The sequence below is a fragment of the Heliangelus exortis genome, chromosome 9, assembly GCF_036169615.1.
Source record: "Heliangelus exortis chromosome 9, bHelExo1.hap1, whole genome shotgun sequence".
NCBI classification, from domain to species: Eukaryota; Metazoa; Chordata; class Aves; order Apodiformes; family Trochilidae; genus Heliangelus; species Heliangelus exortis.
Window position 1 is genome coordinate 11,506,695 of NC_092430.1, and position 18,084 is coordinate 11,524,778.

Consider the following 18,084-nt stretch of genomic DNA (forward strand, 5'->3'; position numbering starts at 1 on the left):
TCTGAGTAGTTTATTCTCTAATAGCAAAAAAAAAAAAAAAAAAAAACTTATCCAGATGCTAGCATGTGTCAGTCTATACATTCAAATGGTCTGGCAAACAAAAGGATGATCAGGGATAATAAGCTTCAGTAACAGCATCTATCACACATAACAATCTAGGAGTGTTCTCTTTCATAGAGAATAAGTATTATACCTAAGCTAACAACATAATCTTTGGAAACACCAACTAGAGAATAGCATTAGCATTAGTGTACAACTCTGAGTTGCGCTTTCTATTTATATTAAGAGCTCTAACAGCCTCTTTCAGAAAGCATCACGGGTTCTACCCCCTGCTGCTATCTGGTTAGAGCAGACACATACTGCCTCCCTCAGCTGCCTTCGTTCGAAGTTCTTCAACATAAGTTTAAAGCTGCCAGCAACTCCAACGAGAAGCCCAGGATTTTAAGAGAGCAGCTGAAAAGCCAGGAGGCACTGACTGCCACCCTGGTACATGGACAACAGGAAACACTCCAGTGAAAGCCAAAAACTCAAAAGCAAAACCCTAAGTTTTGAAAATGCTATAAAACAAGAAGGATCAAACACCCAGACTTGGAATAACTTGATATAACAGCTATTTAATACTTTAAACAGCTCTCTGTTTAGGAAAAATGTTTTAACATTCCAACATACCCTCTATGACCAGCCAGAATATCCTTATTCAGACTATAAAACCACATTCATATGATTAAAACCACATGCATATGATTAACTGATATTAATCAATTAAAAATAACTATGAAAACTATGTCTAAGAATGATTTCTCTGAAAACCAGATGAAAATAAAACATGATTTCTCTGAAAACAGGGCACCTTTTTTGCCTGTTAGAAGCATTTTTTATGGATTTCCTTTTCCAGGCTTTAATATACTTCTCGGTTTTGCTACCAATACAAACTGTCCGACACATGAGACTACAAGGAAACAGAGCTGTAAAACCTCTCCCTCGGCATTACTGTGCTATTCGTCGTCAGCAGCAGGAACCTCCCTGAGTCCGGTAAGGAGGAAACTCCGAGGAGGAGCTGCTGCTGCCCGCGGGGCGAAGAGCCGCCAGGGGCCGAGGAGTTTTAGGAGGGACTGGGGAGAAGCAGGACCACCGAAAAACACCTGCGAGCGGGGGCAGAGCCCGGCCGAGGAGAGCCAGACACAGCGAGGCAGCGGATAAGCGCTCCGGCTGCGCGTTTCCTCGAGGGCGCCTTCGGTTCGGGTGTTGCCAAAAACACGACTCGCACGTAGAGAGGGAGTGCAAATACCTGCCCCGCCGAGCTCCAACAGCAGGGCCCAGCACAGCTATACGGTAACAGCAGCCTGGGGTGGGACTCGCAGCTCTCAGGGGGGCTCCGAAAGCCCCGCCCGCCTAACAGGGGCCGCACGCCGCCATCCCGCGGCTTTCGGCCGCTTCGAGCCTCGGGTACCGCCGAGGCACAGCCGTCCGCCCCTACACCGACCCATCTCTCGGCGAACTGGCCTAGACTCCGGCCCAGCCCCGCAAGCCGGTCTGGGGCCCAGGCCCGCTCCGTCGCCTCACGGAGGTGCCAGTCAGTACCCCCCACGGCCAGCCCGGAGCGGAGCAGAGATGGGCCCTTGTCAGGCAGCGGCGCTCTGCCCCCAGCTCACCTGATGTTCTTTCACCACCTGGCTGAGGCAGGGGTACCGCTCCGAGATCCACCGGTAGAACTTGGGGACCCCCATGGCCACCGCTCCCCGCCGCCCTCACAGCCAAACACCCGCGGGCCGCGCTCCGCCCCCCTTCCGGTGCGCCGCGCTGACAGCCGCCCGCGCCATAGAGCGCCGCCCAGACCGCCCCGCTCCCACCATAGAGAACGGCGGACAGAGCGGCGGCGCCGGCGCAGGGCGGAAGTAGCGCGGTCTTCCTCCCAGCCCTCAGCAGACAACATCCTCCTTCTCCCCGCTCTCTGCCAGCGCCTCCCTTTTCGCCCCGTTCTCTGCCAGCCTACACGGGCGCTCTCGCGTGTCGGTGGCCTCTGGCGGCTTGCGGGTCCCTGTGCGATGGGGCAACTCCCTCAGCCGTACCTGGGGCAGCAGCGCCCCGAGCCTCTCTATTCGCGCCGTGGTGTATCCGGAGCCTGACCCGGCACCACCGCCCCAGCATTCTCACACACAGCAACACAGGACAGGGCAGTAGGTTCCAAAGACCTTCCTTGCAAAGGGTTTCAGACTTAGAGACGGGGAGCAGACTTCTGGAAGATTAAGTATTAGTCCCACCAGAGAAACAAAAGCACCATAACTAATTGTAAACCCACTGTTTAAATGCACCCTCCAAAGCATCTGGATTTCAACTGAACCAAAACTTCAGTCTCATGACACGCTATCACTTTGATCACAAACAAACAGCATTTTCTCTCAGAACAAAGTGAAAACACTGTACAAAAATTCTAATGATAGCCCCACGTAGGTAACAGCAGAATTTCCCCCCCGCCCTCATTTCCCAACAGCTTGGATGCCTCCGAACACAAGCATTACTGTAACTTAGCACATGCCTTCTGAACATACTTGGTTGACTCTTGTCCATATTAAAAACAATTTTTCTGGAATGGAGTCTGAAAAACACTTGCTATAGCTACACTTTTTACAGGAGAGGGAGGAGATGAGCTGTGCAGAACTCTGAGGAGTTTGAAGGTATATGAAAGTCACAGATACCATCCCCCTGTCTCAGTGGTGTTACAGCAATACTGCCACAGTTCTCTAACAGCTTTCCGTGCTTTCCTTCACAGAGTTTCAGGCAGGCCAGATGGAAGAAAGCCCAAGGAAATAAACAATCAACGTCTACTGCTACAAAAAGCCCTCATTATTTTTAGAAAGGCCTTCTGAACTACGAGTAGAACAAGCTGAAAGAACCACTTAAGAGTATAAACTTAAATGTCAGTTTCTAATCTACAAGAAAACTGAGAAAAATTTTATAAAAATATGTGGTATTTTATAGAGTGTTATTTCAATATTACAAAAATTTTTCATATAGTCAGAGTAGGTATGTACATAAACTTGAAGGCACTTGCATATGTCGTCCATATGTACTGTCATATACTCACACAAAAACACAAGTTGTAGCACTTTACACACCTGCAAGTGTATTCAGAACATACTTCCAAGTGTATTGTATATTTCACATAGATTTTGAGTTGATCCTAAGACTGTTCTGCTGCTCACTATCAGAAATCAACAGAAGTAACAAATTACCACTGATAAATACCTTCTCAGAACTTATAGCTACAAGCCTTGTGAATGGAATTGTTCCGAAGTAAACAAATTTCACATATATGGAGCCCAGCCCATATACATCTGGCAGAGCAGGTTGTCATCACTTGCTTCTTGAATCAGGTAATGAACATGCCCTTCAATAGATAAGGGTAATCCTTTTATTCTGTTTCTAGTCTTAATGACACCTTGCAGCCTTTGTTCTATATCAAGGACATGGGTTTTGGCCTGGAAACAATAAAATAAAATAAGTTAATTTTGCTACTATCCATGAACTTCTACTTCTTAAAATAAAACAGTATTTATTTAGCATACGTTTCAAATCTGTATGCTAGTTTAACACAAACCCTAGACACCTACACCAGTGTTATCCCTAATTTTCAAAGTACCTACTTTCTAAAATCATTCTTTAAAATTTATAGATTGTTGGTCAAGTTCTAATATTTGCCTTACATATTTATAGATAAAATATACCAGAAAATATTTGAAAAGCTATGCAAATATATTTGACAATGTTACAGAAGTTTTATTTAATACAATTACTATCAAATAAATTATAAAAATTCCCAGTCTTTTTACTGGAACTGAATATAATTAAAATATAATTAAAGAAGATACCTAGTCTGGAAAATTTAGTCTAAAATTATAGGCAGCCAAAAATGAAGAAGTGTATCAAGTTACGGTGAGAAACAAACTGAATTGTTTTGAGGTCCAACTCAAGAGAGCAGCTGCTTGATACTAACTATTCTCATACATTTTCTTTCAAAGCTCAAGCATACCATTGGCACCTATCAAAAAACCCCAACAATTAACATATAAAACTATGTGGGTGATCTTGTAACTAAAAGAAAGGTCACAGCCTGGCTAGTAATTTTGTTTTAGTTATTAAGCTTGAAGACTAGGAGATCTGTGCTCCAATAGCTTGGTTCATTTCTTTCATGTAATGTAACTTCAGTACTGTAATTATCTTAGCTGCTGTGTTTATCAGAGCTCCACAGGTTTTTATCTGTTATCACACAATTATTTTCACTAAATATTCATGTTAAAGCAAAACCAGACAAATCAGAGCTTTTGCAAAGGGGAAAGAGAATAAATATTACAGGTTGTCCAAGCTGTATTTTGGATGAGCAGTACAGTATCAGCAGCTACAAATGAAAAAGTACTTATGAAATTCTAATTTTAACCATGTATTCCTTGACCTGTAACAAGGCAAGTATTTATTCACTAATAAACACCCACTCATAAAAAGCACAGAAGTATGGACAAGAAAGACTTCAGATGTTAACATCACTGTAAATCTGGAAGACCATGCAACAGACAGTGAGGGGAAGCAGGAGCCTCGCCTATCCTATTGTTTCTGTTGATGCTGTCCTTGATTTATTAACAAAAGAATTGTAACCTTTATTTTGTTTGATACTTTAGTAGATAAATTACATTTTCTGTGAATGAAAGCCATCTCTTCATGGATAAAAATTATGGACACAGATATATTCAGGAAGAAACAACTGGAGGAATTTTAAATGAAAGAAAACCCAGGAAAGATAGTTTCAATCAGAAAATATCTAACTGGCAACCATAACGAACATCTGATTTTTTAATACTTTATGCTATTTTGGTTTTCAACTAACCTTTTCATTGACAACCTCTCCAGTTTCGTTCACCTGTGCTTTTGTATTCCCTTTAACTGGTTTACTCCATTCCACAAGAGGATCGTGGAGAAAAGTCTTTAAGACACTAAATAAATTCAAAATAAAAAAAGGATGAGGTACATACAATACATTTAATTTTTCAAAACAAAAACACTGTCAGGAGCCTAGGGTGAATATCTATATTGTTTTATATTTAACTGCAGGTCATGGTAAGACTGATCTGCCTGATAAGCATATGTTGGAACAGACATATTCCCCAGCAGTCACTGTTTCAGATGTTTCAGCTTGATCAGAGCTTGCAGCAAAACCATTTGCCATACCTCATTAGAGGCTCCCTTTGATCTCGCATTAGTCTCATTGTGACTTCACAAGCTCTTCGGAAGAGACCTTCTGTTCCCATTGGACCCATTCCATTAACCATGTTGTGAGTGAGACGAAAGGGAACGATTTCCGGAACTTCAAAAGTTTCTCCCTTTACGTTGACAAAAAAGAGTAAACCTTAAGCATTTTACACATTACTGAAGTACAGGGTAACATCTGCACTGATTTTAGGGTTTTCTTCCCATCTTTGTCAGTGACAGTTTCCTAGCTGGCACGAGGTATTTGCTCAGTTTTTAAAGGGAAATTACAGTGAGTGAAGGATACCAGTGTCCAAATAACTTCGTGTTCCCAGCTTTATGACACTAGTACAGGATATAAAATTTTGTTCTACATGTATGTTACTGCTCTGTAATCTCATGCAAAATGCTAACTTTTCTTTTATAATTTCAAGTTAGCTTACCAACACTTTTTCAAAAATTAGGGCTTATGTAGGACAATTAGGCTTACTAAAAAGCACATAGAAGAAATAAACTAACAGTATCACTACTTTACTTGTCTGAACTAGAAAGGGCACATATTCCACACCAAAAGCCTGAACTAGAAAGGGCACATATTCCACACCAAAAGCATCTTTCAACAGGAACACCAACATTCAAAATCCCACTCTACCCACAATTTCTGATGTTTATTTTCACAGAACCACTGGAATTTTTATGTGAGGGGAAAACCCAAGAAACTGTTCACAGCAGCAGAATTCTGAACATGGTAATTATAGCTTTGTTTGGAGAATGGTAGTGTCACAAAATACAAACACACTAAAATTTGTACTATTTCAGTGTATCCATATCAGCTAATCTGACATTGGCTAAATCAGAAATCTGTCTTCCATTACTGCAGCATACAGAGCCATCACATACTCTTGACATATCCCAAATTCTTTGTTTTGTATAAAAAAGAAACAAAATGAGAGAGATTACACAACAGATGTGGAAAAGTAAAAAAAGTGGAAAAAAACCAAAGACAATAGAAATTTATAATTTTCATTTATGTAGAATAAAGAGATAGCAAGGAGCATATCTCACCTTATTGAAGAGGCAGTTGAAATCCACGTGCACACATTCACCAGTCAAAGAATCAAAAAGGATGTTTTCACCATGTCTGTCTCCTAAACCAAGTATGTAACCTACCATTGACATCACAGCAACAGAACGGCAGTAGGCTGACCTACTATTGTACCTGTGGAAACAGGAATCAGGTTTGTCTAAGCCACTTCTTGTCTTACCTGTCCTTATCCAGTAGCATCATTAATAGTTAGTGAAATACACAAAGTAGACATTCTTGAGCTAACCACTCACCATGAAGTAGGATCAGGAAACGTTCTAAGAAACCATTCATGAAAGAGAGGAGGATGACGAGGCAGAAGGACTTCTTTGAACATTTTCAGCTTTTCAGACGAAGGTGCTGTCTTTGGAAGCATATGCTGACGCAATTCTTTTCCTGTCATGTAGATACCTGTAACAGACCTTCTCAATTAGGGAAAAGAAATCCCCAAATATAAAGCCTTTACATACTAGTACAATGTGGCATTTTAGAGAAGATAAACACCTCCATAAAGTTAAAATAAAGGAATAAATGGCAAATAACCCATAGAAAATGGTGATGGTGGGGTACTCTGAAGTAAATAACAAATCATAAGTTTAACTAAAAGAGAAGACCTGGCAAACAGGCCACCAGTTGTAGCAGTTACCACAGATGTGAGTGAGGGGAATACACATACACAAGAAAAATCACCATCACAAAGCCATTCACTGTATTCAGCTGTTCGGAGTTCCAAACTACCAGATGTCTGTATATACCTTTATCTGGATGTGTGAAATCTTCCCCCAAAATTTTACTGCACCAACCTTAAGGTTGCTTTGAGAACAAGAAATTCAGAAGAAATCTCTTTTCCCAGAAAAGTTTCTGTAACCTTGAAACAATTCTAAATTTTCTTAATTATCTCAGACAAATGTAGCAGAAATGAAAAACAACTGATCAAATCTAAAGAACAAGTTCATAGCCTTCCTATTACTCAGTACTGCATATATACTCCCATGCTGCTAGCACTGCTGCTGAAATATACATCACTGTATAAAAGAACATATTAAATTGTGTTACTTGTTCTCATGAGGAACTTCTTTATTCCAAGAACCAATTCTCTTCAATATAACAGTAAAAGTCTACTACATAGATAAATAATGTATTAGATAGCTAGAAATATACCCGACTGCATCTTGACAGAATTCAGTCTGATCTTTGTTGCCTAGTTTACTAATAAAAATACAAAGCCTTTAAAAATAAAATATCAGTGTAGACTATAGCATAATATATTTCTTACCTTTCTCCTTATAAAGCTTTATCAGGATATTTCTTAACCCAGCAGTATTGTTCACCCATTCAATTATGCCACACTCATCATTTAAAGGGATAACTGCATAGGTTCGAATATGGAGTTCTCTCCTCCGTGACTCTGCATCTTTCCTTAAGCACTATTCAGAAAAGAAAAAATATATTAAGAGATAACATGAGAGAATCAAAATTTATCAATAACATTAACCATTCTATCTATAGCTATATTCCAATCACATGATCTAGAATTTAAATTCTAAGCTTCACTGCCTGCAGCAAGTCAAGCAAAATCCTCATCTGTTCTCCCAGGTATGTTAAAAGAGAATTTTGCAATAAAATAGTCAAATGGCATAACTTGTACATGGCTCAATTCCTTTAAATGAAGTGTTTGAAATAAGAGCTCTAGTGTCAGAGAAGCCAGTATTTGCATGAACCTCATGGAAAACACAATACCTTAAGAAAGTTGCTGAGAAACAAAATATAACAAAATAGTAAGTATGGTAATATTTTTAGTATGAAAAGATGAATATACAGATTTCTCATTAAAAATACTAGAAAACATAAATAAGAATATGAAACATGACAACAGGAAGTCCACATTTACTGCAAATAACCCAGAATATTTTTGCTGGAATAAGCAAATGTATTGGTGAAATGTTATATATTGCTACTGTATTTGGAAGAAGTTACACTTTATCAATTGCTATTGATTTTCATTGAAATATATTTTGCAACAGTTTTCTTCTCTACCAGCAAGCTTTATCTCAAGGTAAATTGTTTTTTGTGTGACAATTCAACATTTTGCATAAGTTTGCATCTAATTGTCTAACTTATCAAACCTTATTAATGAGGGAGTTGAACTCCATGAGCCGACAGTCCTTTCTTAGATCATCTTTTGGCTTACACATCATAATGTAAGATTTCCCATCTGAACCTTTTAAGGTGATCTTTTTTGGCTTTTGAAGTGATGCAAGAATTTCCACCTAAGGAAAAAATTAAAAATTAAAGTTTTTATGATCATCTGTATTAGATCATACAAAATAAAATTGTCTGTAATGAATCACTACAACCAAGCATATTAGCATTTCCATGGTGCTACAGCATACTGACCTCAGGACAAAACTTATCAATTTTTTTTACCAAGAGGCCATATGACCTCTTGTTATGACAGAAGCCACCTATTTTCCACAAAAGTAATTATCAAATTTCACTCAATCCTGCAGTTCAAGGAAATGAAGACATATTTGCAGCTGTATTTTGTTTAACGTGATGTTTAAAATCAGGTGCCAAGTAGAGGCTTACCGTGTCATCAAAGCCTGCAATGTAGGCCCAGCATCCAGGGAAAGGGTCATGGTTAGCATGGGCACCAGGAATTGAAGGAAGAGTTGGTATCATTACAGATTGTAATGGAATGAGAATTTCACTAAAGGTGTGCTCTTCTACTAATCTCTTAAGTGTTTTGAAATGAATATTCATGCTTAATGTTGAGCTGTTTCCATCAACCTTGAAAAAAACCAAAAACCAAACCATTATTCACAAGTTCAAAATAAACACTTGAAAACTACTGCTACTTCACATTAAATAATAAACAGAATAGAATAATAAATGGTTATGGTAATGAGAAAAAGGGAAAGTTACATTCTAAACTTAATGGAAATAAATCCATCTGGCCTCTATGGCACATGGAGTTTTCACACAATGTAAGAACAAATCAGTATATACAATACACAAAAATAAAAAAATTATTAAAGAACTTAGTTATTTTCACTTTTATTATCATTACTGCACAAGCGTATTTCTATAGTAGGATTGTGAAAGGACTGCAAGAATGATACACAAAAGCACAAAACAATGTAAAACCCATGTACCATTATGTACTGAAATGTTTTGCTATGTGCTCAATTTAGAGAAATTTTCTTTTCTTTTTGCATTTTTTTATTAAGTAAAAGAAAAAAGGTCTTGTAAATAAATGTCAGTATAGTTTCTATTAAATTTCAGTAAAGTAATGAACTGATTAATCAAAGCTATCAGAAGTTTCTTCTAAACGTTTTTGAAGAATCCTATTACATGTGTTAGTTTATTTATTTTTTAAGTACCGGTTTATTGCATAGTTCTAACAGCTTATCTGTAAGGCGTGTTGCATCTCCAATAAATTTTCCTAAGGATTCCTTCATGTGAATAGCTTTGTTTAGAATTTCCTTACACCTGTTAACACGCATTGGGTATGAGGACTGAAAAAGAAGAAAATTAAAAATTTTTCAACAATATAAAATCAGTGAAAGAATCCTAAAAATCCACAGTAATTATTATTTAATCTGCTTGTCATATTTAATGCATGGGGAAGGCTGTTCTTCAACTGACATTTGGTACCCGAAGAAGCAGTATAGTGGTATGGCTGGGAGGCGTGGAGAGGATTATTATTTTCTGAAGCCATTTTCTGAGTCCCATAATAAAGATCAATATTCTCAAAATACACCAATAAATATTGAATGTTATTTCACCAGCCTTAAAGAAATACTGTGCACCATACTTTCCAGTTTATTTTAGAATGACCTTAGTACCCGGTAAATGTAAGGACATAGTGATATATCTATCTCATTTTAATCAAGGCACAGCAATAATTATTTGATTATAAAACTGGAAGTACTATTAGTTACTACAAACAAAAAAAATTGCCCATAATTACCTGATTCATCAACTATTTCTTATTCACATTTCCCTTCCTAATACATCATACAAGTCAAGATGCATGTTAGCATTGTAATTTGGAACCATTAAAGTGTTTATATCTGAACTTCAGACTACAATAAAATCTTTTGTACTGATAGCATTGATACCCTGTTCCACAACACTGTTTCGCCACAACTCAAACTTTCGATTCCTTCATATAATCTTGAAGCAAAGTAGGTTATATTCACACTTCTCTCTGATGGAAACAGATTTAAAAACTTAAAAAAGATGCAGCTACACTTATCAAGCTACCTTAGATACAGCAGTCATCATCCACATTGCTTGCTGTGGATAGGCCAGAAACACCTTAGCAACAATCACCATCAGAACTGTGAAGACTTCATCATGAGAATGGCAGATTCGGGAGATTAACTGAGAAAAAGCTGTCAGAAACTGGTATGGTGCCAGGTGATTTGTGTGCTCTGTAATCACCTTATTTATTTTAGCTAAATCATTTTTCATTTGAACACGTTCTGAACGACTAGCTGAAAAACACAAGAGGACAAGATTATATTCCTTGTTTTCCATCAGAAATGTGAAGTAATTTAAATGAAGCCTACAGCTGGTAATTTTCTTAAGCCAAAAAAAACTCAAGGAAAAACTCCTACTGTAAAGTTCTTTTTAACATAGTATACAATGACTAAACACATATGCTATGTAACTAACCAAAATAACAGAAATGAACAAACACAGACATCAGGAACACAGAACAGACAGCACTGAGAAGTTCGCCTTACACTCTTAAAATGAAATATCTACTACTCCTATAGCATGATGCAGTGGCATAGAGCAAAACCAGAAACACTCCATCTATTTCTCCAGTGGAAGGAGTCAAATGTCATTCAGTGGAGAGGAAATAAGAAAAGTTTTTATAAGGCATGAAAATAGCACATTTGCCCCCATCACCACTCCTGCACCTGAGGACCCAGCATGAGCAGGACATCCCCAGAGACAGCAGCTTCTGATGTGACTGCAGACAAATGCAGTTCACTTATACCCAGGCCAAGATCCAGGAGCCACAACAGTCTGATGCACTCCAGACCTACAGGCAATGTTGGCAATTTTCATTTGTACAAAAATCTCCTTCCCAAAACTTACCTATGGTATTAGTTTCCCACACCTCTATGCTGCCCACAGGTCTGACCCCTTCCCCCAACCCCAAAGCCATTTCAGTAAAATGTCTTCAACAACTTAAATCAAGACAAATTGGAAAAAATGCCCCAAAGCCTAACATTTGACTGTAGCAACTGTATATAAAAACACTACTCATATTACCAATGAGGTCAGTAGAAGGTGACACGAAAGGATTTTCTCTAAATCTGTTTATCGACTTAAGTTACCTAAGGAACAACACTATCTCATTATATACTTTTTTAAAAGTTCTGGAGGGTTTAATTAAAATAATTAATACTGCCTTGCATTTGAACATCCTGTAACTTAAAATGAAAAATAGTTTTGTTGTTTCCATACAATCTCAGGCAACAAAACCCTGCTATAATGCTTCATTACTCTTGCAATTATACAGAAGTATGACAAAGGAAGTATGTACTGTGAAAAAACGTTCTACCTTTATCACATTCATATGCTTTTGCTCCAAAGTCCAGCCATAAAGATAGCATTCTTGGCATTGACTGGTAGATGAACTGGTTTCCATACTGTAGGGACCTGCAATTACATGTTTAAATCACAGCATGTTAGTAACATGTATTAGAAGCATTAAAAACTCAATATTCTTAAGTGTTTCACATTCCATTCCGGACTTTGGAGATTTATGTTCAGCATTGTAATGCATCTGCAACAACTAAAAGCTTACTAATATACAAAGGTTTTGTTTTTAATAATCAAAATGTCAGGTGAAATAATTAACTGTCTTACACAAGACAAAAAAACAATTGCTTAGTCAGAAGACAGAAGTAACCTTAATTAGGTAACGAAAAAAAAGGAAACAAAAAGGAAGCATTGAGTGTTTAATTTTGCAATACTGCATAAACATCTGAGTCAGTCTGCATTGTTGAAAGACAATATATTAATTCAATCTTTTCGGTACAATAGTCACGCTTCTAAAGAAGCTAAGCAAAGTTGCCCTTGAGTCTAACCTCCCAAAATGATGAACTATGTATCTAATCAGATCTCCTTGTTTTTCCATCTTGTTGTCAGTTACCATTGGCATTAGTTTATCGTAATATTTAGCAAGATAAAAATGCCCATCTTCCCATTCTGGCAAGAAAATCGTAACGTCCTGCAACAAAAACCAAGAGATCATTACTTTTGAGAGAATATTCATTTTAAAATAATTTTTAAAACTCTAATAATAATAAAAAAGATTCTCAAGAAACAAGAATTTAGTACTAGCTATCTTGCTGCAAAGTATGTGCAAAAAAGTATTAATTGTAACTTTGTAGCTCCAAAACTGTAATCTTGCTCCAAGACATCTATCCAAACTAGAAGCCTGTTCTTAAAATACCTTTTGGATTTGGAGGCAAGATAATATAAGACAGGATGACATAGGTTTCCTCAACTAAGAAAACCTATAGTTTCATTAAAAATACTATAATCAATTTCCTGATCCTGTTAAGCTCAGCAATGGGTTTCTTTTAGTTTTTTGAAAAGTGAAACCACAGTATATTTTTCACATTTCTGTTTTCTTACTAAAAGCATGATTTTTAAAATAAAAACAAATAAAATGTGTGACATATATTAAACAAGAAATAACTCTAAAAACACTGGCTTCTTTCCAGTGGCAATATTTAGACAGTAGAGAATTCTAAGCATTAATATTTTAATAAAATCTATTAAAATCTCTACTATTTCAATCTTCATTTGATTTCATACCCCCATTAGATTTTTCTCTAAATTACTGTTACAGGAGTATTTTAATTTGTAGGACAGCAGTAAGTATTAACAGTTGCAAATGCCAGTACTTTTGACCTGGTAGTCATGACATACTATTTTTAGGGAAGCATAAAGATCTACATCTACTACTGGTTTAGGCAATTTGAACCAATAACAAAGCAGTATGCCACTGGCATAGCAAGATGAAGCAACGTAGCACTCTTTTGTTGAAATAAAAAGCACCAGATGCCTCTTTTCCTAGCTAGTGCTTCAGAGATTGGAAGCATATTTATAGCACAGTTTTAAGTCACTGCCAGAGAAAAAAGAACACTGAACAGTATGTGTCATCCAGTTATCTCACTGCTATTTAGAGTAGCCACATTTCAGTGAGGAATTCTAATTTGTGAATGCATAAGGAAAAAGGCACATTATTCTAATGTGTTTTTCATTTTTCAAGAATTTCAGTAGGTATTCTTAGCTTCTATTGTTGGGAACTGTATACTTCCCTGTATTGATATGTTATATTGAAGCTAATCCAGATAGTTATGCCTTTGTAAGAACTACTTCTCTCCTATACATTGATAGACCATTTAATACCATTGATGTCATCCTTGGCTCCTGTCATCAGGAGCCTAACAATAGCTTACTTGAGGTTTATAATACTCGTATTGAAAACTACTGTCCTGTTAACACAAGTATACCAAATTACCTTATACTTTTTCATAACTGCATTGCTTTCAAAGTTAGCAGTTTCTTCCATAAATCTGCCCACTAGCAGCATTGCCTGACCATGGATGAGTTGATCTTTGGTACTGCATGGTGCTTTATTTTCAGGGAAACACAACTCAACCCCCTTCTGGAGAACAATGAGTGCTTGATGAGCCTCACCCTAAGGAAAAGAGAAAAGCATTTTGTACACTGTAAATAAAAGAGTTGTAGAATTTCCATCTTACAGCTGTTATTAAGGCAAAGCTGTGTCCCAGATGTGTTCTAGACCATTCTGGCTAGGCTATCTGGCTAATATTGACTTCAAATGGTTCTTGCACTCCCTTCTAATCCCAGCATTGTCATCATTTTAGGTTTATGACACTGATTGCTCCCATGTTTGCTGCCTACATCTTAGTTAAAAGGATACACATTTGGTATTAGAACAATTTAAATTTTCCGAGGCTGCTTTGACAGAGGCAGGTAACCCCCTAGTTTTATATATAGCTGCCAGAAAAGTCAATGGATACAGAAGAGGGGTGACAGGCAGTTGGAGATAAAAATAGTCCCAGCTGACATATTTTATGAATAGAGATTGCAAGCCTTTTTTTTTTCTCTTGAAGACAGATAGATTATTTTCTTGCAAGTGAGTTCCATTTAAATTTTCTTTACCTTGGACCAGAGCCACTTTGCTCGTTCTATATAAAGTTCTGAGAGTGTAGACTCCCCAGCATTCAGAAGAGCATTATACGCCGTCTGGTGATGCCCAGCTTTTCTTGCAACTCGAGCACTCTGGAGCCAGCACTGACCAACAAGCTCACTGTAATCCTGGCTGAAGAGATATTTTTGAACAAAATGAAAAATCTCACTGTTGAGCACTACTTTACCATCTAAAGTAAATATTAAAATCCACTGAAACAAAGAACTCAATAAACTATAAACTACATATCCTTTGAAATTATTTGTAATACATCTGTTTCCTCTTTTCTCCATCTAGGCCTGGAAAGTAAAATAATCTTTCTTCCTATTTCTCCCTTATCTTTCCTAGATATAAAAATTTTCCCTCCTATTTTCAAAGTATATAATATTGAAGAGGACTGCTTTTGTTGACAACATTATTTTTCACAGTCTCTTCTAACGCACATAGGGAAAAGCAGACATCACTGAGAATGCAACATGGACAGACAAGCAATAGTCATGTTCTCACCTTTTACTGAGACTAAGCAAAGCCCTTCTCAGTGCTAAAATGGGTTCTTTTGCTCTGTAAGAGTTTTGGGTCATTTCAATACGAGCACACCAATTCAGGGAATCTCTACCATGGTCGCCAGCTGGTTGCTGAAACATTGGTCCAATACTATGTTCCAACTCACACAGCATATGCAGTCTGTGTCAACAAAATAAAGGCAAAAAAGAGTTAAAAATTGGTTGCTGTTTGAGCTACATGCAACTTTAACACAGAATTTGGCATTTTCTTTCTTAAAGTTGGATGTGTAAGTAGTTTGAAACTATATGACCTCTTCTAAAAGCAAAAATGCTGATTAGTTATTTTCTCACTATTCCTTTACCAAGCTGCTGAAGACAGAGACAATGAAGATCACTTGGAGAGAAAGTCAGTGTTTACAAAGAATATTTTCATCCATTATTTCTAGCAACAACTCTTAAAAAAGTCTGATAGCTTAAAAAATACCATTTTGGAGACAATATACTATCTGTTACTTAAACAGCTCCTTTACAATGAAGTTACTAAATTTTTTAAAAAATACTATTATCATTCGCTCTAACTGTAAAGGTGCAAAGCTAAGAGCTTCTAAGCACCTATGCTCTCACTGGCAGATACCAGGTATAGTGAGTATATCTGACAGAGACAGTGATGGACCGTTCCCAGTAGCCCCGATCAAGTCAGTACTCAAATTCCATTTCCTAGATAAAGCAACACTGGAAAAATTACTAACACAAAAGAGAATTAAGAAGTAATTCAGAAATATATACATCACCTAGATGGTTTCATGCAGTATATTGCCTTAAGTATGCATTTACAGTGCAGAGAAAGTAATAGTCTTTTTTAATGGAAAAGGCTTAATCACTTGTTAGTCCCCCTCAGACAACTTCAAAACTACTGAGAAGGATGGGGTTTCTATTTCTATTGCCTTTTGCTGATAGAAGGGAGTGCTTTCAGCCCACCATACAGATTAAAAGCAATGCTCTAAAGTTAATGGAACTAACGGAGTTATTGGTCAATATACATTGGGCATGAAATTAAGTCTTCAACTTTTTTAACCTGATATTTATCTAAAATTTCCTGCTGATTCTGAAACAGTACACCCAACAGTCTTTTTGTGAATATTTCTCATAGGCGTTAAATAGACAGTGCAAAGTAATCGAAGATTTAAAAAAAGAAAAAAAAGGTAAAAAAAAGTGACAGAAAATGCACATCAGTACCATGTATTGTGAAAGAGGAAAATTCTTGCTGATGCACATTCAGTCATGTAATTGCTAGATTTGATATTAACATGAAAATCAGAAACCTGATAATATGCTCATATCCTCGCTGATAGGATCCTCTTTCAAAGCTTGCTGCTGAAAGGGGTACAATCTGTTCTGCTCGAACAACCTTGAGTGTTTCATAAAAAGCTGCTTCATTTTTCTTCTTGGCTGATAATAATAAATGTCCTAGTCTGACACTCCAAGTAGTGGACTTCACATCTTGGGTGAGAAAAAAAAAAAAAAAAGAAAAAAAACCCTGCAGACTGTATTTCTTTAAGCAGCTCAAGCTGAACATGATATTTTGTCTTAACATACTGCTAGAAAAATAATTTTTACTTAGGACTAATTAACTCAATTTCACCCCACAATTCAACCCTCCTCAATAAAACTGAGAGCAAAAGTAGCCTTCCAGTTGCTTTAAATTTCTACTCAAAGACTATGCATTTTGCAATCAAATACATTACAAAAACTAGAAGATTGTCAGATTCACCACTCACCTATGTAAAACCCAAGACTAAAATATTACAATAGCTGCCACTTGACTCAAGATGATTAAATTAAAACATATACTTATCAAAATATGAACACTTTCTCACATTTTTGATATCATAACTTACCTGAAGCCAAGTAATTTTCGAGTAAATCCCATTGTGACAGTTTCCAGGCTGCTTCCACTCTGTAAGTGTTCAATTCAGAAATCCATTCAGACCTATTAAAAGAACATGAAGGCAATAAAAGCTTGTGCTGAAGTCAATAGCTTTTCCTTTTCCCGCTCAGTATATTAGTTCTATATACTATTGAATATTCTTCATATAAAACTTCTCTTATTTAAAAAGAAGCAAGGTACTCTTTCTTCTAATACAATTCAATAAAAACAAGTATACACACTGATAAAAAATAAGTTGTACAATATGATTCCACAAATTCAACTTCCAATTAGTGTATTTAACTTCTATGGCACATTTTAAAGTTACTGCCTTCCAATCTGTTTTTCCTATTATGCTACATGATAGCTGTGGAACAAGTAACATATTAAGACTATGAATGAAGATTACATTTAACCAATTAAAACACCTATCAACACTGCACACAGTGCAGACAGGTACTAATATTTCTTGACGCCTTGAAATAAATAATTTCTAGACAAAGCACCCAATTTTTCTAGATTCGCAGGGCAAGTTGGATATGCTTTAAGTCTCAAATGCTTGGTGATGTAGAAAAATGGTCAGAGACACAGGTGTAGCACAAGAGCTTCGTATTACTCTAATAAACATTATACTTAAGCCTTACATTACCTGTTTGCTAGCACGCCATTGACTTGAGTAATGACAGTAGATAACTGACCAAGGCCTAACATGGACTTCACTACACCATGATAATGAATAATCTAGAAATAGGGAGTAAAAAAAAACCAACCATGTAACTTCAAATTAAAAAAGACATCAATCATCAATTAAAATTGATTTAAAGAAATAATCAACTGGAAGAAAAATGTGACAAGACAGAAATAAACCCCTCTTTCCAAAGATGTTCTCCTACTCTGGAAATTGGTAAGCTGTTCTAACAAAAACCTGGGCATAGGCATCCAACTATTAACCCACGCCTCCAAATTAAAGTATAAACCCAGTGAGAAATTTGTTTCAGTTCATAAGACACTTATAATATCAATAATTATTAAGCAACTGCCACAATAAATTCTTATGTTACCACTTAAATATTCTGAA

General features: G+C 36.9%; 2 protein-coding genes across 5 annotated transcripts in view; both read right to left on the minus strand.

Moving 5' to 3' along the window:
• XRN1 (5'-3' exoribonuclease 1) overlaps positions 1-1,799 on the minus strand; it is a 33,675-nt gene extending 31,876 nt beyond the window's left edge. For all 4 annotated transcript variants that reach the window (XM_071752145.1, XM_071752147.1, XM_071752146.1 and 1 more), the window contains exon 1: positions 1,653-1,799. In XM_071752145.1, the coding sequence (XP_071608246.1) occupies positions 1,653-1,727 (75 nt within the window). In that variant the 5' untranslated portion in view covers positions 1,728-1,799. The remainder of the gene's footprint in view (positions 1-1,652) is intronic.
• Positions 1,800-2,897: 1,098 nt separating this feature from the next.
• Positions 2,898-18,084, minus strand: part of ATR (ATR serine/threonine kinase) — a 38,422-nt gene continuing 23,235 nt past the window's right edge. Inside the window, exons 30-47 of the mRNA XM_071752154.1 lie at positions 17,656-17,747; positions 16,978-17,069; positions 16,402-16,579; positions 15,084-15,260; positions 14,549-14,708; positions 13,881-14,060; positions 12,436-12,578; positions 11,907-12,004; positions 10,592-10,824; positions 9,706-9,840; positions 8,912-9,112; positions 8,449-8,592; positions 7,599-7,749; positions 6,577-6,733; positions 6,304-6,457; positions 5,221-5,372; positions 4,880-4,985; positions 2,898-3,479 (exon numbers count right to left, since the gene is read on the minus strand). Coding sequence (XP_071608255.1) covers positions 3,306-3,479; positions 4,880-4,985; positions 5,221-5,372; positions 6,304-6,457; positions 6,577-6,733; positions 7,599-7,749; positions 8,449-8,592; positions 8,912-9,112; positions 9,706-9,840; positions 10,592-10,824; positions 11,907-12,004; positions 12,436-12,578; positions 13,881-14,060; positions 14,549-14,708; positions 15,084-15,260; positions 16,402-16,579; positions 16,978-17,069; positions 17,656-17,747 — 2,727 coding nt within the window. The 3' untranslated portion in view covers positions 2,898-3,305. The remainder of the gene's footprint in view (positions 3,480-4,879; positions 4,986-5,220; positions 5,373-6,303; positions 6,458-6,576; positions 6,734-7,598; positions 7,750-8,448; positions 8,593-8,911; positions 9,113-9,705; positions 9,841-10,591; positions 10,825-11,906; positions 12,005-12,435; positions 12,579-13,880; positions 14,061-14,548; positions 14,709-15,083; positions 15,261-16,401; positions 16,580-16,977; positions 17,070-17,655; positions 17,748-18,084) is intronic.